The 26,329-nt window shown below is 45.8% G+C and overlaps 1 protein-coding gene across 2 annotated transcripts in view; it reads left to right on the forward strand.

Annotated features, from left to right (window-relative positions):
• Window positions 1-26,329, forward strand: part of HIPK2 (homeodomain interacting protein kinase 2) — a 126,991-nt gene that overhangs the window by 23,453 nt on the left and 77,209 nt on the right. For both annotated transcript variants that reach the window (XM_039570502.1, XM_039570503.1), the window contains exon 2: window positions 19,335-20,433. In XM_039570502.1, coding sequence (XP_039426436.1) covers window positions 19,335-20,433 — 1,099 coding nt within the window. The remainder of the gene's footprint in view (window positions 1-19,334; window positions 20,434-26,329) is intronic.

A 26,329-nucleotide genomic window follows, 5' to 3' on the forward strand; every position in this document is an offset into this window, starting at 1 on the left:
CACCCCCCTACCGTCTGCCTTTTTGTCTGTCTGTCTTTCTTTCCTGGGGTTAGCACAGATAAATCACTGCCTGAAATTTTCAGATGGGCTGTTTTTTTCTTATAGGAATTTGTGAATCTCCCTGCAAATAATCAGGGGAAGGATCGGTTTATACCAATGTAAGATTCACTACCTCTGAGTACTGTCCATCTGCCTGGCCTATACCCAGTTTATGACCAGTGCTGCCTGCAGTGCCTGACACTTGCTTTCTCTTTCCGAGAGAACAGGAGGAAAGGTGGGGCTTATGCTCTAAGCTATTTGGAATTGAGTAACAAGACTTCGTTGTGCATTAAAGTTAAAAATAAATTGATCTTGTTTATCTGAACAGAATCAGGATATAAAATAAAGTTCTACTTACAGTTTGCGTTTCAGTTTGACTTGATTCTGTTAGTGTAACATCTGACCTGTGTGGTTTCTTCCAACAACGGAGAAGAGAAAGAAAAGTGTATGCTATGGCAATGACCTGCTGTTGAGGCCATCCAACAGCTTCCCTATTTTAAGACCTTCATTTTTAGTTGTTCACAACTTTACTAAACTTAAACTGTCTGGGCAGAAATTTTCCATCCCAGCTACCTGCTTCAGAATGTATATTTAGAAAACAGCTCTTTTATACCTCTCCTGAATTTTTTGATGCATGTTAAATAAAACAAATATACAAAGAAATGAGAAAGCAAACCTCCACGTTAACAACCCAATAAAATTTGAATGGTATATATGTCAGGGATACCACTTCTGCTATCTCCAAGACCATCAACCCAAAAAAATGCTTGTCACCACAGCCTCAAATGGCAAAACTTATCTCTCAGGGATTTGTACCTAAGAGTTTCAACTGAGCATTTAAAATTAGTGGAAGCTTTTCACGTTAATCTCTCTCTGCTTTGGTTTCCTGCCCATCAAATATGGGTAATGCAGTGTCTTATTTTATAAGGGCAGTGTGAAAATACATTCCTTTATGTTTGTGAAACATTCAGCATACTGTAGGAAAGGCCATGAGTAAATTACTAATTCCAGATCAGAGCAGAGTGTGGCAGGTACACAGTAAACAAGGCTCAGGGCCACACCTCCAACAGTGCCAAGAAGATGAAATAGTGACTAGGTGCTCGCTAGGTGAGCACCCCGGATCCTGCTGCACTGGGTGAGGCCAAGGTCCTGTGGAAAAATAGCCTGTGATTATGTGATTAACAGCTCTGCCATGGTACACAGGCAAGAAAAGAGGGTCGAAGGTTGCACAGGTAGCCATAAAGCTGAGTTTTCCTAAGCCTTGTGTTCTTGATTTGCAGCTTTAACTAGTCTTGCTTTCACCTTTCTCTCTTTTCTGTGTAGTTGTTTGGTCATGCAGAGTGGGAATGGGAAACAATAAACAGTTGTTGCACCTGGGAGAAGAGACAGGAAAGCGCTTGGCTCCATTTGTCATCAGAGAGGAAAATTCTTGGTGAAGTGTTCTGTCCAGACATTCTGTGTAGGAGCAAGTGTGACCCTCAAGATAGAAGTTCAGGGCTGGAGGAAAAAAGCAAATTAACTGAGTTGCCTTTTTTCCCTTATGATAACTGTCTGGTTTATGCTGTTTTCCTCTAGTAATGCTCTCTAGCATTAAACAGCAATGCCACAAACCAACAGACTGGCAAGTTATTTTAAGGAAGAAAGTGATCATGCCGTTGCTTTTTCTTTGGGTCTTGTGGGAAGGCGTTTCCTGGTTTTACCCTGGGTACTCCCAGCTCTGGTTGCTCCCTCTCCCAGATCCTGCCCTGTGGAAGTCCCAAATGGTACACTCATGAGACCATAATCTTTAAGCTTGGGAAAATGATCCAGCCCTGACTCACAGGCAGAATCAACCCCAAATCCCTCTGCCTTTGTTCACTTTGTTACCTTTTGCTTTCCTTCCATTTGTGTTCTACCCTCAGGTGGAAGGAAGCAGTGCTGCCCACAGCCTGTTCAGAGTTGTATGTGGGCAGCATCAGGGGAGGAGAAAGCTCTGGTTGAAGGTTTGCAGTAGAGATCATGATAATGCCACCAATAAACAAGCTCTGGGGTGGCTGGGGTGCACACCTCAGTAGAAGTTTGCCCATGTCACAGTAGTATCAGCTATTTCTTCTGCACCAGCTTGGGGTGGGAGTAGGCCTGTCACTCCAGCCCTGCAGAGGAGATGGGCAGGGAGAGCAAAGATTGCCATCAGTAGGACCTATGAGATACAAGAAGGCTGTATAGATACAGTGACTTTAAAGGGTTACATACTCACTGAGCTGTTTTTAAGTTGAGGAAAGTTGCTCATTCTCTGCCTACGTTATGAGTCAAACTAGGATGCACATTTTCTTGAAATCCCTAAACCCTAAAGCCCGTGCACAAGAGCCTGTTCTTGATGTCGTTTTCATAATTGATGTTTGGCTATTTCACAGTTGCTTTTCCCCATGGAATTTCTCTTAAAAATGCCCTATTATTTCTTTTTAATTTTGACTGTGTGTGGCAATTTTATATTTCAGAAAAAATATCCAGGCATGATTTTCTGTAAAGCTAGTATATCATTGGGGTACTTTGGGGAGGGAATTGCTTATTATTTGTGATGTCCCCTGAGAAAGTGATAATTGAAGTCCTACCATGTATTTCCCCTTCTTCTGCCTGTGAATTTTCAGAAAGGTTTGTCAAGACAGACATCAGTTTACCAGCACTGGCTGGTTATTCCAGTTGTTCAAGCATTAGGGAATTGCATTTTAGCAAGCAATGGTAGTCCCTCCCTCCCTCCCTCCCTCCCTTCCTCCCTCCCTCCCTTCCTCCCTTCCTTCCTTCCTCCCTTCCTCCCTTCCTCCCTTCCTCCCTTCCTCCCTTCCTCCCTTCCTCCCTTCCTCCCTTCCTTCCTTCCTTCCTTCCTTCCTTCCTTCCTTCCTTCCTTCCTTCCTTCCTTCCTTCCTTCCCTCCTTCCCTCCCTCCTACTGTCATGATGTGCCACTTGTTTAGTAGCCCTTGCTAAGGGGTGGAAAGTGTCTAACCCATAAGGTGCCTGTGTCCTCCCTCCCGCTCCACTCCACAGAGCAGCTCAGGGGTGCCACAGCCTGAAGATGTTCTGTGAGGCAGGAGGTGAGGTAGTGAAGACAACATCCCCCTCTGAAGAGCTGGTACATGTTAGAACATGGGATGCATTACTCCATTTCTGACCTCTGAAAGTGACTTGTTTTCATCTCTTAACTCATGAAAACCTATTTGCCCCTTTGCCTGTCAGCCTGCCGAGTTCAGACTTAGACAGAGCACATAAGGCAGGGTAGATGGAATTGCTTTTCTTTCCAAAAAAGAGTTCAAGGCAACAGGAGCCCTTGTTTTAATTTATTCCTGCTCCCGGGTGTAATTACAACCTCTGGATTTCAGTGTAAAGGTGGAGGGGGATGTGGTTGAATGGAGTTAAGAATTTTTTCAAATTGCATTAATACGTGACCTATATGAAAAACAAGCACCCTCACATAGGAATCCAGGCAGTACTTCCAAGTTGCCTGTGAGTTAATGAAACATTTGCAAACATGTGCATTATTTCCTGAGACTTATTTCTTTACACAGCAGTGCTGATTACTTATTCTGGGACAATGACCAGACAAGAAGGTATTAAAAACAAAAGTAAAAAAAGAATAGAAAATGTGTATTTCAAAAGCTAAAAGGGTCCCGTTTCTTAACAGAACAGGAGCAAAATGACAATTCTTTCAGTACTTTGTTGGACCTTTGAGATACTTGCCTAGAGAGAACTCTGTTTATCATATATTTATTTATACTTCTTTGAGAAAACTGTAATTGTCAGATGTGTATATATACTTCCTTCTTTTTTCCCCCTCTTTTTTGTGAAGGCTGTTTACACCAAAACAATATCTTTGTTTTCAGAGTTCATCTGCTCCTGCTGCTCCTTTTCCAGCTGAAGTCACAATACTCAGTCTGTGACATCACTGTTGGCTGCCGTGACAACGGAGAATTTTCACTCCAGGTGGAGAGCATGCAGCAGCAGCAGCAGCAGAAGCAGCAGCAGCAGCAGCCACTCTGTCAAGAGCAGAGAGCATGTTTTGCTATGCATATTGCTAGTCATGGAGAAGGAAGGGAAGGAAAAATCTGCAAGAAAACCAAATGTAGATTTTCTGAGTGTGCTGCTTCTGGGGTGGGCACAGGTACTGGAGACTTTACCTTCCACAGGATGTCTTTTGAAATCAGTCAACAGCGGTTAACTACAGATTATACACTTGTAGAGAAGAACTTGCTTTTTTAAAAGGGAGAGTGAAGGAGAGGGTTTTAATTTAGATTAATGTATCACTTGGATGCCTGAATTGTACCCACAAGTTTTATGGAGGGTTTTTGCTTTTTTTTCTACACAAACGCCCTTTCAAAAACCAAGGTAGATGACTAATGCCCTGTTCCTGCTAACACGCACACATGTAGTGGGCTTTCGGTGCATGAGTTGTCCTGATGAAGTCAGTTAAGACAATTCATGTGCTTAGACACAGGCACATGTGGCAGTAATGTGAGGGTCTAGCCAGCTGTCCTAGGGGAACAGTTAAATCAGGATTTTATAGAATATTTTCTGATGCAGACACTGTCTTGGAAGACACTTGTCACCTGGAAAAGCTAAAGTCTCTGGACTGAATCTGCCAGGAAAAGCAAATAGAAAGGCCATAAACCTTTCCCCTGTGCTTATGTCTGCCTAATTCATCTCCTGGGTCACAGCCTTGTGGTTGCTGGTTGGAAGATGAGGGGGTGTCTGCAAGTGTTTGAAGGACTGTGGCTTAAGAGGCGACACAGTAGGTTCATTAAATAGCAGGGAGGAAAACAGAATGGAGAAATGGTCACTATCCCCATTGACTGTATTGCAATGATACAAGTGAAAAATACATGTACATCCAAAGTGTAGTTATTAGTCACAGGTTCATGGTATGAAATAGTATGCCCTGATGGCCCACAAGCATCGATGGAGCAGTCATGCACTCCCAAGGCTGCCCCGAAGGGCAGAGGCAGCATGCAAGTCCCTCAGATGCACTTGTAGCATTATTTCCATGCTTCAGTCTCATGGCTGTACCAAGGACTACAGGGAAACCCTAAGCAGGAAAAGATGCTGCTGTTTCTCCTACATAACTTCCCAGCCAGTGTGGGAGAAGCATCACCTTCAGCTAAGTACATTCAGAGATGTGTTTTCTAAAAGGCCCGGAGCAACCTCTGCAGCCACATCCCTCGGTGACCGATGAGCAGTAGCCTTTGCTACAGGTGTTTTCTCTCACTTTCAGCATCCCAGGAAACCCAGGCATTTGCTTGATCAGGGTCCAGTTTCCCAGTGAGAAGAGACTCTGTTGGTCCTGTGTTCCCCTGGCCCCCTACTACAGCTCTGCTGAAACATTTCTGAGTTGTCACAAGTGAGGAGAATGTATATTTTTCCGGCAAGCCCTGTCGTATAACTGTACTGGCAGCCTCAGGAGAGTGCCTTTTACCTACATCTGTATTTTGGGATGTCTTAGGGTTGTCTGTTTGTTTGTTTGTTTGTTTGTTTGTTTTAGCAAGGCTGCACACGCTGGGTTGCTGTTGTGGCAGTCCATATGATTCATGTCTTGCGCAGTCTGACAGGTTTATTGTAGCTCGAGTGTGCTGAGCTGCGCGCTGCGGTTGCTGCTCTGCTCGTGGCTGGTGCCAGGCCAGCCTGTGGGGCTGGTGCAGAGTTGTTTGCAAGTGCCAGGACACAGAGGGTGATGTGCGTGGGAGGGCCACTCAAGCAAGCTGCTTGCCTTAGCTTTGGGAAGTGGAGAGGACATGAGAACACTTGCTTGGGCTTTATTTTTTAAAACTCCTCCAGGAATAGCATGTTCTTTGGAGCAGGCAGAGCAGAAAGCAGGAGGGTCAATTTTGGGATCTAGTGGTGATGTCAGGATCTAGTTTCACATTTATTTTCTGTCTCTGCAGAGCATGGAATAAGTTAACATTTCAACAGCTTGGAGTCTCTACCACTGAGCCTTTAAAAGACTAAATAATACGAAGTTCTTAGGAACTCTGGGATCAAAACACCATGGATTTTAGGTACTTTAATAGCTTTTGAATATTTTTACTTGAATTTCACTTAAACCTGTTTTTTACACCAGTTTATACCAGTTATATCTGTTTGACATCTGTCTTCCTTAAGGCTCAAGCATTACTCTGTCTTGTGGAGCTCGTCATTCACTCATGACCACCTGAACCTTTCAGCTCTTATTTTTCCCTTTGTTTTCAAGTGGGGTTTTTTTTGGCAAAGGAAATAGGAGTGAAGGTGCAAAGGGCTGGGAGCAGAGGCACAGCAAGGTGAATACATCATGGCCTTGCTGAAACCCAGGGCTGAGCTGGCAGGAAGGATCAAGGCAAAACAGGAGTGCCATCATTAGTTGGGAAATTTTGAGCAGTTTCATGAAAACCTGTTCGATGCCGTGTAGTCCCTGAGCACCATTTGCTGGTGCTTGGCCAGATGAAAGGAGTGTCGCTGGAAACCTCCAGCCAATGGATTTTCTGGGTGAGCCACAGAGGGGCCTGTACTATTGATGTGCCACACGTGCTGTCCCTGTAACTCCCTGGTGCTTCAGGGTCCTCCATGCCTGGCTCAGCTGTAGCTTGTGGCACGAGGTCTGTGGAGTAACAGTGAGCTGTGCAGGGACAGGGTTCCCCCAGCAGCTGCGTAGTGCGACCCAGCCGCTGCCAATCGGGTTTGTTGTTCCATGAGAGCACAGAGAGACAGCTGTCCTGAATTCACTCGTTAAACTTTTGTAATCATCATAAAAAAACTGCTTGGTAAATACAGTTTCTGTGCCCAGAAGCAACTGCCCCACTTCCTTTTGTTCTGCAGATAATAGACATAAAAATGAAATATGGACCTGTGTTCTTAAAAGGTCACAGTTATTTGGTTGTCAGGGAGATTGCATATCGAAATAGGTCTTGTTAAGTTTTGATGATACGCTAAAGGAATTGAATAAATTAGGACTTTGGTTCACAGAAGCTGGAAAATGGGCTAGGAATATCTCATGATCTGGAAGATGGAGATGGCCATCCCTTTTTCCTAATGCCACTGGAATGGGGAAACTGGATGGAGAAGGGCTTTGTGCCAGGTGCAGAACCAGTGGCCATAGAACCATTAAGGCTGGAAAAGACTCCTAAGATCCTCGAATCCAGCCTTTGACTGAACACCGCCCTGCCAACTAAACCACAGCACTAAGTGCCATTCTAGTAGTTTCTTGAACACTTCTGGGGATGGTGACTCCACCACTTGCCTGGGCAGCCCATTCTAGTGCTTAACCACCCTTTCAGGAAAAACATTGTTCCTGATGTTCAGCCTGAACCTGTCCTGGCACAACTTGAGGCTGTTTTCTCTTGTCCTGTTGCTGGTTGCCTGGGAGAAGAGACCATCCCCATCCTAATGTGCTACAACTTCCTTTCACGTAGTTGTAGTGAGTAATGAGGTTAGCCCTGAGCCTCCTCTTCTCCAGACTAAACAACCCCAGCTCCCTCAGCTGCTCCTCATAGGACTTACTCTCCAGACCCTTCACCAGCTCCACTGCCTTCTCTGGATATGCTGCAGCACCTCCATGTCTTTCTCGTAGTGAGGGTCCCAGAACTGAACACAGGATCTGAGGTGCACCCTCACCAGTGCCAGTTGCAGAGGGACAGTCCCTGCCCTGGTCCTTCTGGCCACAGTGTTTCTGATTTGGATGCCACTGGCCTTCTTGCCCACCTGGACCCGCTCCTGGCTCATGTTTAGCTGCCAATGGACCGGCACCCCCAGGTCCTTTTCCACTGGGCTGCTTTCCGGCCATGTTTGTCAGCTCTTGTTTTGCATTGTCCTGGTTTCATTTAAGGCATTCTTCTGCCTGGCTCAGAGTAACAGCTCATAGTGTCAGTGATCTCCAGCCCTTTGTGCCTAATGCATGGTTGGTTACTAGGGGTACTGCCGTCATCCACATTTTAGCTGTGGATGTGATGACCACATATTTTGTATTGCTTTCCAAGATTTGGCTGGATGACTCAGCTGGTCCTCTGGTGACTCATTTCAGTCTCCCATGAGCCCAGGAAGGAGTAAAGAGGGAAGCGTGGCTATTTTCAGATACGAAAAATGACCAAAACCAAGGACTGTGTCCACAAAGGAGTACTGCAAACATCAGATTAATTGGGCATTTGTGCTGGTTGTAAACTTGCTGCTTCCCACTGAAATTCTTTACACAGTTATTGTGCTTCTGCTGAATCTAGTTTTCAGTCTCTTCTTCCTTTTCATCCATATGGATGTTGGAAAGCTCTCAGTGAGTTTTGAGTACATAAGGTCTGATGAAAGTTCACAGGACTTTTGGTACTAAATTCCCCTGGCTGTTTTTTTTTTGTTTGGGGTGGGTTTTTTATGGCAGTTTCCCCCTCTCATTTGCTGGGAGCATCACAATTTTTGTAGCAAAACCCATAGGCTCACCCCAGGCCATTTTACTCCCTAGTCATTCCTATGACTATCGCAAAGCTAAGATGCCCAAGGTTCTCCTGAACCTATTGAGAGCTCTTGTGATTTGACCACAAGTTGTTGCTAATCTGTTTTTTCTGGAACCTGTGGAAACAGTGTTGTATTGGCTCCTTGTGAGAAAATCATACAGAGCTTATTTTCACAGAAACTCTTCTTTCCCCCATGACTCAGTTTGGCCAGACTTCCCTTACATCGTTAGTCAAAACCCATAGATGTGACTGTGGACAGCTTGGCTGCGACATCACCGACACGTTGGTGATTCTGAACTCATTGTCCCACTACATCTAAGCTCAATCCTTTCATTCCATTGCATAGGAAAAGGAAAGAATTGAATGTTCTGTGTTGAAAGCACATGGCTGCAGAACAGATGCAGCAGTGCCAAAAAGATGTTTATGAAGAGGTGGGGCAAGTGGCTGCATGCTGCTGGAAGTGCAAAGTGGCATGTCAACTCTTAAATGTAGGATCAGGAATGAGAAGAAGGCTTGACAGCCCCTTTAGCTAGTCTGTCATCTGCAGCCATCTCTCCTTTCTACTGTGGATTTTTGGTTCTGCAGGTTTGGTTTCAGCTGTTGGTGCCTTACCCATAAGTGCCGCACAGCAGGTACTCATGGTCAGCGCTTGTACAGGGCCTGAAGTGTGCTCTGGTGCCTGGGTCTCTGCAGGGCACTGTGCAGGTTCTTGAAAGCACTGAGTGATCTGGAGTAAAGTCACACCTAGGGAGTGTTTATTGTCCAGGCTGGCTGTGGGGTCCCCCAGTCTAGCCCGTCTCAGTGGGCCTCAGGCTGCACTGCAGAAGGCATTTGGCCTGTGTCACACTGGATGTCCGTGTTTAGCTTCACTCCTCTTCTGTCATGCTCTAATTTTGACAGTGCAAGAAGCCCAGCAGCCATGGTGTTAAGCACTGCAGAGCTGAGTAAATAAATATGTCAATAAATAATCATATCCTGCACAAAAGAGAAACCTGGGGGAGAGACTGATGGTAGCCAGGGAGTTCTGCTGATACAGGTGGAGATTTTTATTGTTTTGTTTCTCTTAATGACTTCCCTTGGACTGATTTCTTTTCTTTTAGAGCTTTGAGGGGGAGTAGGCTGTTAGTGCTGTCCCTGAGCTTCTTCATCACACACAAGAGACTTATATCCTCCTTTCTCAAGTAGATAGCCTTTCCTGAGCTTCTGGATGTTTACTCTTCAAGGCTCTAAAATCCTTCATGTAGTTTATCCCCTATGCCTAAATCAGGAGTTTCTTCTGTGTAAGCAAGAGCTTTGTACATTACCTAGGCTGTCCTTTCTTGGCCAAACAGGCCTCTTCTCTGCACGCTGATCTGGCCTCTGTCCTATTAGACCTTGCTTAAAAATAAAGTTGCTGTGAAGACAGTGGGAGATCAGGTGTGCACCAGCCCCAGCAAGCCAGCCAGCAGTGAGGCTGGTGCAGGCGTCCAGAGGCACTTCTGGGGGGTTGCTTGGGGTAGCATCACTCATTTCTTTTGGAGATTATGACATTCATTGCCTTCGTGGGTCATCTGGCTGTGCAAGTGTTTACATGTCTATGTGTGCCTGAGCGTGACCACGTGTTTTGTATGACAGAGGTCAGTACAACCCCAAATATAGCAAACGGAATCATTGGTTCCCACACATAAACCTGTCAACACACCATATTCTCATGGAGACTGCAGCAGCTCTCTGTCTCCGTGGTCTCCTACAAGAGCCACTCACCAGTCTCAAAGGTGAATGGACCAAGAGAGACAGTTGTTTTCGGGAGAAATGAATCCACATCTGAATCCTGCACCCTGTGTCTCCTTGATGGTTTTTGCTTTGGGCCAGCTGGCTCAGTCCCACTGTGCCTGTTCTGGTCCCAGCTCATGGCCTGTTTCACATGATGCATTTCTGGGTTTATAGCCCTACTTTGGAATGCAAACCAAAAGCCACAGGTGACAGCAAGGAAAGGTTTCTGACTGTTTGCCCATAACTTTGGGGATGTTTTCTCGGCCTAAGTGATGAGGAAGATAAAGTCTGGAAGACAGGGTGAAAAATGCTCAAGGTGTGTTTCCTTGAGGAACTGAAGTCTTTTCTCTGTGCAGGTCAGGTGTGTGTTTGTGGCATGATGTGAAGGCAGGTTACTTACAGAATTGTTGCAACTCCTTAAACTGGAGGTCAGGTGATCAACCTGCAGTATCTTTTCATTTCCTAAAACACCCCATAGCCCTCAATGTCTGAGAGTGCTGTAGGTCCTGTGTTTGGTCATTCTTACTTGAAAGTGGTATGTGGCTGTCAGGAGGCCAACAAATCAGTCTGTCTCAATTTTCTGCTTTGGCAGAACCCTGTGCCCAGCTTCCCCACTTTTCTCCTTGCATCTCCATCTTCCTTTGCAGCCCAGATCCTGTGTATTCCATCCAGACCTCACCAGGGGCTTGTTTCTCTCCAGCAGGTCTGTATCCTGATGGAAATCAAATGAAAGAAGGGACCTTGTGAATAGGCAAACTGATGTTTTCAACCCATCTAGAGCTTGATCTGAGTTTCAGATTTCGTAAACAAAGCAAGGGCTGAATGTCATGCAGTGGCCTCTTTGCAAATAAAACACTTAAGAAAAAATCCTGTGGGAGTGAGAGGCTCAGCCAGAGACTCCAGTGAGCCTTGCCCATGTCTTGCCTTCACAAGTAGTGTTGTTTCTAACAAGTGAGTTATGCGAGGTGTCAGGCATTCCCTGTGGTTTCACCACACTTGCAGGCCAGTTGGAGTCATTGGCATTACAAAGTTAATATTTACAAGTGGAAAGTCATCCAGGTGGGGAGACAGCCATCGTGGAAAAAGCCAAAATGACCTTTCCACTAGGCAGTTGTGAGAAGCCTCGAATATGCCAGTGTTGTGTGGGTGAGGGGAGCACAACCAGAGCAGCAAAGTAAACCTGATTCATTTTGGTTCCTTTTTGAGAGGCCTTGGTGCCCTCTCCCAGGAGCTAAGGTAACGGAGAGCCAGGTAGGATGGCCAGTGAAGTCTGGGGTCAGGAAGGTTGAGAAAGTCGCTCTTTCCCCTGTAAGATGGGGTACTGTGGTCATCTCCTGTTTGGAAGATGAACAGCAGTGACTTGAGCCATGCTGCCTGGAAAGCATAGCCATGCCAAGATCACCCTTCTTTCAGTTCTGCTTTCAGGATGCAGCTCTGTTAGCAGGTAGCAATCAGAGATGGAGCTTGTTGGAATCTAGAGGCTTCTGCCTTATAGACCTGCTTGGAGGTTAATTGTAGGGATGCAGACATTAGGCTGGACTACAAGGCAAACAAAGGACAGTTTCACATTTACTGCAGAGACTGTCTTGTACAGTTCTACAGAGGGATCTTTGGGTGCTGTGGAAATGCCGTGGTTACTGTTTGTTCCACTTTGTGACTGTAGAGGACAGATGGGAAGGAGGAAGGTGGCCAGAACACATACGATGTTGCCAAACAGTCCTACCTGGCACATTGATGTGAGTAACTGCTTTTGGGCTCATCTGGCTCCATTTTGGCTTCAGGATGAGGAAACATTCCTTGGTAGCTTGCTTTCCCCATCTCCTCTGGCTGTACCCAGTGCTTCAGGAGTTCATTCAGGCATGGCATTGTAGGAGCCTCAGCATGTCACGCGTCATTTTGCGTGGTGCTGTGGGTGTTGCTGCAGTCTTCAGCTCTTTAAACAGATGTGGTGCTGCTCCTAGGTCCCCCAGCAGCCTGCAGCACAGCTCCAGCCAGGCGTTCCACACTTGCTTCAGCTCTGCTGGGCCTCTCTCCAAGAAATCTGAAAGAGGGATTTCTTCAGCAAAGCATTTGTTAGACATCCTTCAGTGTCCTCCAAAGATAAAGCTTCAAAGCAGGGCTTCTGTCAATCCCACCTGTCTGATTTCATCTTGCTCTTTCTTTCTCATCCCATCTCTGACTCCCAAGCAGACTTCCTTCTCCTCTGAGGCCCTTGGGAGTACTGATCATTTGGTTGTAAAACTTCTACCTGACTTCCCTGACACCCACTTTCCTAAAATACCTTTATGCTTACATTGTGTGTAAGTTCCTTCACACTCTCATCCAGACCTTGAAGGCTTTCAGGTGCTGCCCCTGCCTCGTCTTTATTGTTTATCACCTCATTTTGCTCTTGGGACTCCAGAAGTCCTCCACAGCTTGGAGTACTGTTGCTCAGGAAGCTACGTCTGGTAGGGCTGTGATCTGCCTTATCAAGCCCCAGAGACCTGACATGGGCACCACAGACTCCCAGGTTTCTCACTTTATGTTTGGAGAGCACTTTGACATCTTGGTAGAGCATTTGCAGTGTCATTTCGTGATTCCTGTGGAGGTGACAATCTTTCTGCCTGCTTTGACAGATACACTGAAGGGGGTTTACTTACTGGGGTCTGGCTCTGTTTTGTCAAGGCTGTAGACTATTAAATTGTATTCACTTGCTGTCTTCATTTGCTTTCCACTCAGTAACATTGAGGCATCCTGGAGAGAAGTTTTGCACTATTCCAGCTGTGCCAGGTTTTCCCATAAGAAGGTATCTAGGGGTTATCTTTCAGTTCAGGACTGCTGCACCTTCTCACGCCGAGATCTAGAAATTGGTGTCAGATCCAGTTGCTGCAGCATCTACAGGGAAGCGATGGGGCAGCCTCTGGTGAGATATATTTTAACCTGTGTCCTCAGGTGTTGCATAGTTAATTAACTATAATGTGAAACATAAACTAGTCACATGATTAACTGAGGAAATCTGTAATATCTCTTGTCATTACTGCAGTTCATTCCAGTGGGAGATGGAGGTGACCCTGAAAGAATCTTGCACTGAGGTGTAATAAAGTATTCAAATGTAAATGTATGTATTTGTCCTGAGATTTTGCTTCATGTGCCTAAAACCAGGAATATGTCAGAGAAGCCCATAGCTTGTAATCCAGGCTCATCTGCCCCTGTGCCCACACCAAAAGGATGAATAAGATTCGTAATGTTTCTAAATTACACATAAGAAAGCTTTCAGTAGCCAGCAGACTAGCTGCCCTGGATTTAAGAAGTTAAAGGGAGAGTGAGGAAGGGAATAAAGATGGTTTGTGAGGAGAGACAACAGTATCCTGAGCCACATGCCGAAATAACCTGATCAGGCTGTGATAAGGAATAACTGCCTACACCACCTCCATGCTCAAGAGTACTAAGTAAGTCCAGGTCAATAATTTTCATCATACCTCTAAAGGAAAGTCATGACGTGCAGAATGAAATAGTAGGCAGGGTTGTTGATGCTATAAATGCAGGAAAGGGATATGTAAGAGGGCAGTTGGGATGTTAGGGAGATAAGGGGTTTGAAGGTAATGATGGTGAGAGTGCCCTGGCCATTGCTCTGCAGGGATGTGCTTTTTGGGTGGGGATGAGAGGGAGGGAGATGGGTGCTCGGCTTTGTCCATTTGGTTTTGTTTGTGGCTATGCTGCGCATTGGGAAGTCTTGTTTTTCATTTGGCCACAGGACATGGATCAAATATGGCAGGTTGGAGCCGTGTGAATCCAGGTCTGGAGCAGTGCAGGGGACAGGCTCTGTCACATCTTACATCTTTGAGGACTGCTGTGCACTACATAGGCATTTAGAAAACTACTAATTAGGCTGAGACAGTTTTACTAGCAGGACAGGAAAAGCAGAGCAGGAAGGCAGGGAGATTTTCACCTGGAACGAAGGCCCCCTTGACATCTTATGCTCACCAGGAACAGGAAGGAGCTGAGGTTGTTGAGGTCTGAGCTCTGCTTTGAGGTTGTCTCCAAACATTTGGAGCACAAGGGAAAGAATTTGTATAGCCTCCAGGGACATAAATTTTCAGGAGGTTCTGAGAGTGCAGTGGTGCTGGGGACAATGCCTCCAAAGGAACCACACCAAGGCCACTGTGAAGAAGAGTGCTGTGCTTGAGACATGGCTATTTTGAAGGTGCAATGCATTAGCCATACCTGACAGATCCCCTTTTCATTTCCTTCTCAACCTGGGCATGTATATGGGTTTGCAGGCTTGTGCCTCTCTGGGGAGAAGTGGAAGATACTTATTTCAGTATTGTCTTGTGAGCATCATTTATATGCTGAACACACGCCATGTGCTTTCTACAGTATTTTTCAAGCAGGCACTGTCATTCTGGCAGCAGCCAGGAAGCAGCCTCTGGTTACAGAGCACTGGCAGATCTGCAGGTACTGCAGAAGGTCTGACTTCCTACTTAATACAGGGCACCAGCTTGGTCTCTTGCCACCTCAAAGGCCACACTTAAAAATCAGCAGTAAGTGCTGGGAATAAACCAGAAGAAAACATCAGTGACTTTCAAACTGTTCCTTCTTTAGTCCCCAAAGTGTATTTTTTGCCCTTTAGGGTGAGGTGGGTGGATAGGGAACTTTACCTCATTTGCTTTCCTGAAACCTGTTAGAAGTACAAGTGAGGCGGCTGCGTGATTTGTGTGTGCATGCAGAAGAGGGCCATCTGAATTGTAAATAGCACCTGCTAAATTATTATTAAGTGAAAGCTGACGTGGGAGGAGTTCTCAGGAACAAAAAACCTCAAGTCTTTTAATAAAAGTCGTTCCAGCTGTTTTAACACTGTCCCCTAGCTGCACACTACCTACTTCAGCTCATGTAGATGCTATGGGGAGTTATGTGAGTCATATCAAGGACAGGGGAGGCCCCATTAAATCCAGTTACTGTCAGTTTTGTGAGAGTTTTAAATGACTACACTAAACTCATTATTAAAGAAAGGAACTATCAATTTTATTTAATGCATGGTGCCCAACCCTGATTCTGCTCCCAGCCCAGAGATTCACCATGCTCAGGGGTGATACAAAACTTAGACCTACACTCTTCAGGACATGTATTTAGCTGTTGCAGAGTCCTGGCTGCATCCTGGCTGGCTAATAGGTGCCTGCCCTGCACCCATGCCAAGCTCAGTTGGAGTTGCCACTTGGCTTAGTCCAGCCAAAGCTTTTGGTGGGGTAGGTGGGGCTGCTGAGCTGGGCTTCAGGTGAGCAGGAGTGCTCAGTGGGCGGAGCTGCTCATCCTGTGTATCCTCACCCGCTCCACTCCTGGCAGAGTGCAAAAAGGTGAGGAGCCAGGTGCCAGCCTTGGGCATGCCAGGCAAAATGCAGAAAGGTGACTGCTGGAATCTTCCTGTAGAGAAGAGAGATGATATGAGAGGCCCAACCTTGCCCAGGTTTCTTGTCAGACCTGTGAGTGGGGGGTTAAAAGAACTTTTCCCAAGTGAAACATCCCATTTTCCATCTCTCTGCAGCTTATGGCCCCTCTGCCTTTCCAAGACCCCAGGAGCAAGAACGCTCCCCAGGGGTGTCCCCACTGTCTCTGAGACATCAGTGTCACTGGGCTGGCATGGATCACCCCATTACTGCCGGCTTGTTTCCTCATGGACATTGTGGCAAGCTGTTGTCAGCCTATGTAATCAAAAGGCTGAAGGTGTAAATCATATTACAGGCTGTAATGAGGAATTTGATTCCTGTAACAAGACCATCCGACTTTTATTCACATTTATTATTGTTCCTGCTATTGCCATGGAGTAAAAATCCTTTTTGAAAAAAAGAATATGCCACCAGCACAGTTTTATTGTGTCCCCAGGAAATTTAGGATTGTGTTTTTCTCGCATTAACTGCACAGGAAAATTTGCAATAAAAATTACTTTGCTGCAGAAGCTGCCTTTTCCTATCACCAAGCTGTCAAATCAGCCTGTAATTTCTAGGTATCGGACTATGCTGAAGAACTCACTGAGTTATTCTCCCTACAATGCGTGCCCCTAAAACCTCAAACATGAGAAAATAATTTTGGATGTAAGGAAGAAGATTGCATAGTTCTTTTTTTAGGGAAAAAAAGCAACCTTTTCTGTGATGAGATACAACCTCTGAGAAGGGCAGCACTGGCAGCAGAAGAGTCCAAAGTCCTCTCTTTATCCACAGAAGCACTGCTTCCTCCACCCCCTCCATTTTTGGGGTACCAGGGTGAGTCAGTGTTTATCCCCTGTTCCTGTCCTCTGCTGAGGCTGCCAGCAGTGTCTCAGGGACAGCAAGGGGCTGGTTGTCGATGTGGAAACCAGCCCCTAACAACAACTCGTTTCACCAAAGGGCACAGGCAGCCATCTGACATTGACAATGTTGAGTGACTGCTGACCTTGTTTTTAGCGTCAGCTGATATCAACTGGAGCCCTGCCAGTTTGCACCAGTTGAAAGTCTGTCCCTTAATGGTGGTGATTATCCTGATTTTTACAGTGGCACTGAGAAAGTTGCAGCTGCTGCGCTTCACATCCTTGACTTTAATTTGCTATGCCTCAGTCTTTTGGTGTTATCTTTAGAGGATCGTGCGAGAAGAACGTCTCTCCTTGTTCTGCATCAGTCATTTTTTCCCTTCTTATTTTGTACGAAGAGAGATTGCTCAAGCACACTGTGGAATGAAAGCCATAAAACTATAAATTACACCTCTGCTAGGTCCACAATATGTTACCAATTACATCTGCCATATTATTCGTGTCCAGGGGGAAAACATACATCAAACCACCCCCTCTCTCCAGGCAGGTCAGTACTGTACTAGAAGGAACACCGTGATTCTTCTTAATCAGTGGAAAAACAAACATGGTTTTGGCTCACTCACATGCGATCTTTGTGTCCAGGATGACAAGTTGAGTAGCACTGCTGCAGTTCTTCGAGCTCGCTGCCTGCCACATGCCATGGCATTCGTGACAGCATCATTGCCCTGTGGAAAGGAGAGAGGAGAGAAGGTACTTAGAGGGGCAAGGAGCTGGAGGGAGTCTGAGTACCCAGTTGCAGAGACCTTGGAAATTGCTGCCGAGGAGGTTGGGGGAGCAGGGGGTAGTGGAGTTAAAAAGAATGCCAGCAAACAATCAGAAATCCCCTCAGAGCCAGGAGTCATGTCTGCAGAGGGCAGCGCGCTGTGGTTTGCAGGGCTTCCTTGTTAGAGAGAGGTCAGCAGGGTGTTGTGTTGCGTGTTCAAGCCCAGGTGAGAGTTTCCCCGTGTATCCTGATGGGGTTTTCGTTTGCTTCTGCCCCGTCCTCGTAAATTCGTCACTGCAGCAGGGATGAAGGCAGGGGTGGTGAAGCAAACTGGAGTGATTGCTTGGCTGGTTACTTCTGAGTAGTTACTCATGGTGGGTTTTGGCTCACCACACCACCTCTCTCCTGAGCACTTCCTGGCCTTTGGGCTGCTGGGAATTAACTGGAAAAGAGTGTTGGGTATGTTTAGAACTGTTTACTTGACTACTGAGCTTTGTGAGTGTGGAGTGACATCCATATTTTTATGTATGGGTGTGTAAGTTTATTTATACGTGCGTGTGAGTGTGTATGCATGAGCTGCAGAGAATCTTCTGAAGAGGAACATGAACTAGTGAAGTATGAGGAGGCCAAGTCAGATGCTGTCAGGCCTCCACATGAAGAAGTCGTCCATGTGCACTGCAGAGTTTGTTGTGGTTTTGTTACTGAAGCATTCATTCAGCTTTTAACTTTTTAAAGTTGAAAACAAGTCAAGGTTATGTTTGTGCTTAATAATTCAACAATGGTGCCAGCTCAGCATATTGTCTTTTTCTTCCCTAGTCATTCTGGTTTATTAAAAAGAAACACTGATGACAGATAGAAGGGTGAAGGAGGCTGTGCCTTTCTGCTCTAACTCCTGCTGGGCACTGACTCCTTCCCCAGGAATCCCCATGGATTTGTGTTCTTCACAATACGTTTGCCCCAGCAGACCTATCCCTACCCTGGGCAGGGAAAGCTGGCAGCAAGTCAGGACTTAGCTGTCCCCTTCTCTGTGCACCACATCTTTTTCCTCTGAATAGGCACATTTTCTGTTTCAGTGGAATATTACTCAGAATCCTTCAGTAAGTCTGTCTCAGTGATACATTATTTTCACTTTGGTTATGAGGTTGTGGGGTTGTTTTTTGATGGTCTGGGGTTTTTTTAATAAAGATTTAGAAGACCACTAACTCTTCTGAAACCAAATGAGCTTGCAAAAATTAATTAATTTTTGTCTTTTCTGTAAAAATAAAGCTATATAAGGAGCTAATTCTGCCACATGCTAATGTGTATGTTGCTTCATAATCAGTGCTGTTCACTTCCAGGGGATCTGCTTTCCATTGTCACTGTGAATAAGAATAGATGAACAAAATTTTATAAATCTGGGAGCACTGAGAGCACACAGTGAAGCTCATGTTGTGTAACTCCCATCTCCAGTGTCCCTGAGCACAGAGTAGCATTGTGCACAATTCCCACTCGCAGACTTGGCAAGCAATCTGAAACATCATCTTCTGTTCTGGCTCCTCAACTTTATCTATGCACCTCCATTTTGTCACAGTGTATCATCTCCTGGTCCCATCTTGACTCTGTGCAGGCCAGAAGCTACACGGTGGTTTTATGGGAATAAGTGGAGAGCGTAAATCAGATCCACCAAACTGCTTAAGATTGGATGAGCCTGAGGATTTGAGATTTGGCTTCTGTAGTCAGAATACTTTGCGGTATTTGACATGAGTTCTTCCAGAGAGCTAGATATATTCCTGGAGACAATGGGAATAGGAGTCTCTTTAGGCAGAGGAGGTAAAAATAACATGTACATTCCTGTTATTAAAAATGAAAGGGGGGAGAGCAAGAGAGCAGAAATCTTGAATGTTAGTACAGTTCAATCCGGGGTAAGGATTTATTTTAGAGCATAATATTTTATTTGCGTCAAATACACATATCTGGAAGAACTGGCTTTTTGTGTGTGTGCATGTGCTGTATCTGAAGCTCGTATCCCATTTTCCTTTTCTGCCACTGAGCAAATGGAAAAAGCTGGGGAAGGCATCTTGACCCTGGTTTCACTCTGATGTTGTATTGCAGGTATGGCCTCGCATGTGCAAGTTTTCTCTCCTCATACCCTTCAGTCAAGTGCCTTCTGTAGCGTGAAGAAACTGAAAGTGGAGCCGAGTTCGAACTGGGATATGACTGGGTACGGCACACACAGCAAAGTCTACAACCAGAGCAAGAACGTGCAGTCCTCCCAAGCAGCCGCCGCAGCAGCCGTCAACGCCTCCCTCCAGATCCCCAATCCGAGCATCCCTTACGAGCAGACCATCATCTTCCCAGCAAGCACGGGGCACATCGTGGTTACATCTGCCAACAGCACTTCTGGTGTGGTTGCAGTGTCTGGGCAAACACTGGGCGGGCCACACAACCTGATGCGTCGCAGCACTGTGAGCCTTCTGGACACCTACCAAAAATGTGGACTTAAGCGCAAGAGTGAGGAGATTGAGAACACAAGCAGCGTGCAGATTATCGAGGAGCATCCACCAATGATTCAGAACAATGCCAGTGGGGCCACTGTAGCCACCGCCACCACCTCCACGGCCACTTCCAAAAACAGTGGCTCCAACAGTGAAGGGGATTACCAGCTGGTGCAACATGAGGTGCTCTGTTCCATGACCAACACGTACGAAGTGTTAGAGTTTCTTGGCCGTGGAACCTTCGGACAAGTAGTCAAATGCTGGAAACGTGGCACTAATGAGATTGTGGCTATCAAGATCCTAAAAAACCACCCTTCTTATGCCCGGCAAGGCCAGATTGAAGTGAGCATCCTGGCTCGGCTGAGCACAGAAAGTGCGGATGACTACAACTTTGTCCGTGCTTATGAATGCTTCCAGCACAAGAATCACACATGCTTGGTATTTGAAATGTTGGAGCAGAACCTCTATGATTTCTTAAAACAAAATAAGTTCAGTCCCTTGCCCCTTAAGTACATTCGACCAATTCTCCAGCAGGTAGCAACTGCCCTAATGAAGCTGAAAAGCCTGGGACTGATTCATGCTGATCTCAAACCAGAGAACATCATGCTGGTAGACCCATCCCGACAGCCATATAGGGTCAAGGTCATAGACTTTGGTTCAGCTAGCCATGTGTCTAAAGCTGTGTGTTCTACCTACCTTCAATCCAGATACTACAGGTAAGAGACCGGGCTCATGTAACACTACTAGAAGTATTTTACCTATGGAAATTTTCCTCCATTCATTTAAATGAATGAGAGTCATCCCTTAATCCTAAACAGAGATGGCTCGTAGAAAGGCTTGTTGATGATAAGAAAAAATCATGTTGTAACCTCTTAGAGTTTACTTGCATTGAAAACCACTGTAAGTTTGTAAATAATCATAAAGTGTTGTAAAAATAGGGTTTGCCAGCTACAGTTCAGAAAGCCTTTCACTTCTATCAGTACTTTGTTCTCTCTGGAACTGTTTCCAGAAGAGGGGATGTCCATGTTTCCATTCCAAGTCAATGGGTATAGGTTCTTCATTTCAGAATTACTTTAACCTAAACAATCAATCTATATTTCAAATGTGTCTTACAGTCTGTACTCATATATGAAACCAGAGGCTTTACAAGTGCAAGGTTGGCCCACAGGAAGACTGTATAGATGCAGAAGATGGTTTGTCAAGGATTAGTTTTCACACAGGCTGTGAGTCAACAGTAGTATTCTGGCTGGCTCTTGTCTGCTCTCCTCCAGGCAAGTAGACAGCCTGGCCAGGCTGGAAACACCTATGGCCACGTGGGAGGCTGTTGGTAGAGGTGAATGAGTATTGTCAGTGATTTGGTGTTGGACTGAGGACCTGTTGTTGTCTGTGGATTTCCACTCACGGGGCTTCGTTACGTGCTAGGATGGGGTTCTGACCTCTGCAGAGGTGTGCCTGAAGTGAAATGTGTGAACCAGCTATAGCCCTCTTCAGTCTGTTGAACAGTTTCAGCAGAGCAGCCTCTTTTCATAACCCCTGGAGGGGCATCCTCGCCCTCTGTCTTGACTCCAAGACACAAAATCTCTCTGTAGATGTTCTCAGGTCCTCTCTTTGGTACCAGTCAGCTTGATTCAGCATCCTAGGGACCAAGAAAAGCAATTCTACTGCTGCCTCAGGGGTGGGGGAAAATAGTGAACAGGGTGAAGGGAATTTGTCTTAAGATAACAGCTGAATTTAGAAATGTTCAGACCACATTTTTGTTGTTGTACTTCTGTGAAACAGGAGCAAGGAGAGAAAATGCGATCCTTCTTGATGACTGTTCTAATGAAAATCAGTCCTGGCAGCATCCACAGCTCATCAGATGGGTTACAGAAAAGCAGGGTGGTTGATCTCTTTGTAAATAGGAAAGAAATCTGTCTGCATGGGGAGGACTGGGGATGAGCAATTAACGTGAGTTGATAACAGACCTCTTTCCTACTTCATAAACTTCACAGTGGCAAAGCCTACCTGAACTCTGAGCTTGGAGAGAGTTAATTTTCACAGGAACAGGAACTTCGATAGTGTAGCACTGCAGCAGCTGATTTTTATCTGCTTGTCCTTTGCTCTGAAGGAGGCCAGGAAAAAATCCCCAGCCCTAAAATCGTTTATACCTCAGAAGAGGGTTATTAAATAAGATACTCTACCTGATGACAGTCCCATCGTCCTGGAGAGACATGTTTCTGTGGTAAATATGCAAAAGCTTTTAGAGTTGCAATTACCTGACAGACTAGAAAAAAAAAAAAGAAAGACAATACAGGCATTTTGTTGCTGAGTTACCTGTGATTCTGTGTTAGCAGCCTAGGTCCCTAGCTAGGGGGGACCTAGGAGGGGTCCCTAGCTAGGAGGGGCACCCAAAATGAAATGTGTGACAGAAAGCAGAAATGAAAGAGAAAAATGGTTCATTCTCAGTGACAGACAAGGAATATTTTTGTGGCAGTCTCTGGGGAGGAAAAGGCCTGATAAAATTTGCTTTTTATATTTTAAATGTTATTCCTGCCCAGTCTGAAGTTGCAGCTTGATACAGATAATAAGTTCTGTCTGTCTAATTCCTTCCTTGTTTTCCATGCCTGAACTGGTGGGAGGAGGGGAAAAGGGGCAGCAGCTCACCAGGAAAAAAAAAAGAAAAATCTCATTGGGTTGAATTACATCAGCAGGGGGCTGCTGATTAAGCTAAATTCAAGTCATGAGGAAAATTTATGTTCTTCTTCATTTTCTGATGGGGAAAATACAGCACAGAGTAAGACCCCTTCCACTCTAAAGTGAAGGAACTTTCATGCTAAGGGAAACACTGGGCTTTATAAAGATTTCATGTGTCTTCCATTTAATTTACACTTGTTTTGCTTACTAGAGTATAAAAGACAAGGGGGGCTGACTTCAAGAAATGGCACATTTAAGCTGGATGTGAAGGAAAAGCTTCCTCAGACTAGTCAAACCTCTCAGACTCTTAAGCAGTTGTGCTAAGAAGGGACAGAAGCCCTGTGCCCCGTGCATATGAAGTAGAGGCTGGATTTCAGCTGGAGGTTTTTTATCATGGACTTTTGCGAGCAAACTCCTAAGTTGTCTCCATATTTTATTAACAACCTGCTTTTTCTTTTTCGTATCACTACTTTTGAGAATGTGATGGCCAAATCCTTTGAAGGATTGAAAGGTGTGTGGGATCCTGCTCCTTCTCAGAGTGGTGTAAGGTCCTTCCCCTTCCTGTAAATGATAGGTCTGTTTTCTTCTCCTGGAGGTAGAGGACAAAATGTCTTTAAACAAACTCTGTGCTTTTTCTTGACCTGAATCTGCATAAACCAAGAGAGCCCCATGGCTGCTTGCAGACTTTCCATGAGTGATTGGCCATTGCTGCCGTGTAATGTGCTCTGAAGATGAACAGGATCCCTTGACCAAGTTTCTTGTGGGAGGAATGGTGAATAGACTTGCTGTCATGCTGCTGGCACTGCTCAGGGGCCCTCACTGGGTGCCCCAAGCCCAGAACTGTCTCTGTCCCACCTGGGATATTTCTAAGCAAATGCTCTCTGGAAGGATGGTGGTAGCATTGAGGTGACAGAACAGGATGAAAAGTATCAAAATGTCTTTAGTACAGCAGAATTGAGCTCCCAACCTTCTTAAGAGGATACAGCCTCCTCCAAGCTAGATCTGCTGCCACAAGTGGTACTCTGGAGACTGGAGATCTGTCTCCCTTGCTCCTGACTATAGGGAGCCCATGGGAGGCAGAACATGATGGTCTAAGGTGGGCTTTGCAGGAACTCCCCCGCTGCCAAGAATCCCTCTCTGGGAGGGCAGTGCCATTGTGTCACCAGTGCCTGCTGCAGGCCTCAAGAGAAGGGAATGAGCCCCAGCAAGGTCACACCATGGGCCCTGCCTGACATGACAAAGGACATCACAGACACAGTCTGTGGTCAGAGTAGTCATCTAAAAGGGGAGTGCTGTGAAGAGGATCACCCCTCTTCTGCTCACCCATCTTCAGCCTGTGGTGCAGAACTCCCTGTGGTGCAAAGTGTCTCTCTCATGGTATCCTTAGCCAGCGTGTGTAGGACCTGACTGGTCGCTGTCCAAAAGTCCTTTCCTTGGGAGAGGAGTCCCAGCCTGTCCACTCGGTCACCATAGTCCTTCATCTTGTCCCTTACCACCAGCTGCATCAACCTGGGCCTGATTATTGACCCTTCAGGGAGGTTTGTGGTGACGTGGCCATGGTCTGGAGGTGCCTGTGTGAGGAACTGAAGCTAAAGATGAAGGGCTGCTCTGCCCAGCTCGCAGTGCAGGAGCAGGGCTCTGCACTTGGCAGTTTTAGCCAGACATGCTTAAGCTAGAAATGAAGCCCTGTTCACAGAGTAATGGATCAAAAAGCTGTGATAGCCTCTGCATCACAGGGTATCTTCCTGGGATTTTATTTTTGTCCTTCTCCTTTTCATGCTGCAGTTGGAAGGGGAGATCATTGAGCTAGTTTCTATGATATCCATTTTGCAGAGGGTCAGAGGAATGAATGACCAGAGAGATCCCTTCTGGGTTGATAAGCCATGTATGAACAGCTTCCTGGGAAAACCCACATCCTGAGAAATACAAAGCTCAGGCTGCAACAGATGGCGCCTTTGTTAGAGCCCCCATTCATGCACCCAGGTGGAAGAGGGGGTACTGCCCTCTGGGAGGTGGGGGTGGTTGGGGTGGTAAAGAGAGAGTTGAGGTCATCCCTTGTTGGAACAAGAGTGCTTTCCTGTCATGAGGTGGCAGCGTGGGGGTGCCTGGAGCAGTCGGGCTGCTCATGGGGGCACTACCAGTTTGTTACCTTGCCCTCTTGGCTTTTCTTTGCTGTTCAGCTGAAACAGCTACTGTGTTGGCACCTCAGGGATGATAATATTTTGCTAATTAATGGTGTAATCACCTTATGAGATTTAAGTCTTTCAGAATTTGCAAAATATTGCAGATATAAAATAACGGCTGTCACCCCTTCACTACTAGCGAATAAATTCAGGTTTGGTTCCTTGTTTCCAAAAGGCTTTTGGTATGTGGCTTGTCTGGCTTGGGTTGAGATGTGTGCTTTGTAGGTAAATGGCCTTTGATGAATGTTTGGATAACAGAGAATGAAGCTGAGTATCAGTTTGAAGAGGTGTTTATCAGTGTAGTTTCAGAGGCTGCAAGAAAATAGGCATGCATAAAGGCTACGTGCATGTTGTCAACCGCCCATACAGAGTGTGTAGTGAGGCTGTGTGCAGGCGTGGGTTTTAACTGGCTCTACATGCTTAGCTGGGTGAGTGCAGGTCTGAGGGATGCAGGGGGCTAAACTGGATCCATCTTGCCACACATGGACATTGTGCCATGACAGGTATCCATCCCTCGGCCGTGCTGACAGGAAGCCAAAGCAAGGACGATTTCTGAGCAAAGTCACAACCTATTCCCCATTGTGTGACTCACAAATGTGTCATTCTGGTCAAAACTGCCCTTTAAATGAGGCAGTTGTAATGACACAGGGATGGGCTGTGCTTATTTGTTTACTCACTGAATTGGCATCTGGTATGTCCTTGTATAACAGTGTAATGCATTTGTATTTCAAAATCTTCTGCCATTCTGGACTTGCAAAAACTTTTCTATCTCAGATTTGACTGCTTTTGCAGCTGTGGGAGCCACATCGTTCCATTTCAGTCCTACCTGCAAAATTCACTGCTTTACTGGCTCTGCCTCGCCAAGGTAAAGCGCAGGGTGGTTTGAGAAGGAAAGTTTCTTGTGAGGACTGGAGTGAAACCACAAAGTTCATTGCTGAAGTCTAAGCTCTGTTTCACTTGGTGACGATCACGCCTGGTAGGACTGCAGGCTTGCAAAACCGGCAATACATTGCAGAAGACTTTGTGGAGGAAAGCAGACTTCAAGCTATACTATTTTAAGCAGTTGTTAATTTCTTTCCCAAGGACACTTGGAGTTTGAAGATGTTTTTTTCAGAGTCGAAATTCAGCAGGATTTTTTTTCCAAAACCAAAATCAGGATTAATTGAATCTCAGTTTTATTGTACCCAGACCACCAAGTCTTGGAAGGCTAGAGACATTTAGCTGAAAGCTTTTGGCTTTGGCCCACCTTTGGAATAGTCAGGCCAGATTGGTTTTTTGGTTTTACAGGACTCAAGCAAAGATAGTTCTTTGCCAAGTTCATCTGTGTATAAATCACCTCGGAGAAGGGATGGTAAATCAGCGTTGTGCTCATGGTGCATCCAACAGAAGAGTCACTCTGCCTGTATTCCCTATCTGGGTTCTAATTTGAAACAGAAAAGCCTGTGTTTCAGCCTGAACAATCTCCTCAGACTAGACCCTCCCTAGTGTTTTCTTTGCTAAAACCATCTTACTATTTCCGTAGTACGTTTTATTTTGCTCTGAGCAGACATGCCAGCTCCTCCTTTATCTCATCAAAGCTGGTGATGTGCCCCTTTCTTTGAGGCGCCACAGCACCTCCCTGCCCAGCTCCAGCTCATGATGCTGGCCTTTCTCCGAGAGGAGCCCTGCATCCCTGTGTGGAGTCAGAAAGGCCATCTAACACAGGAGGGCTTTGTTTATTTATTAACTAAATGGATAAAATATTCCCAGTTACGTG

This window comes from Corvus cornix, chromosome 1A (assembly GCF_000738735.6).
Source record: "Corvus cornix cornix isolate S_Up_H32 chromosome 1A, ASM73873v5, whole genome shotgun sequence".
NCBI classification, from domain to species: domain Eukaryota; kingdom Metazoa; phylum Chordata; class Aves; order Passeriformes; family Corvidae; genus Corvus; species Corvus cornix.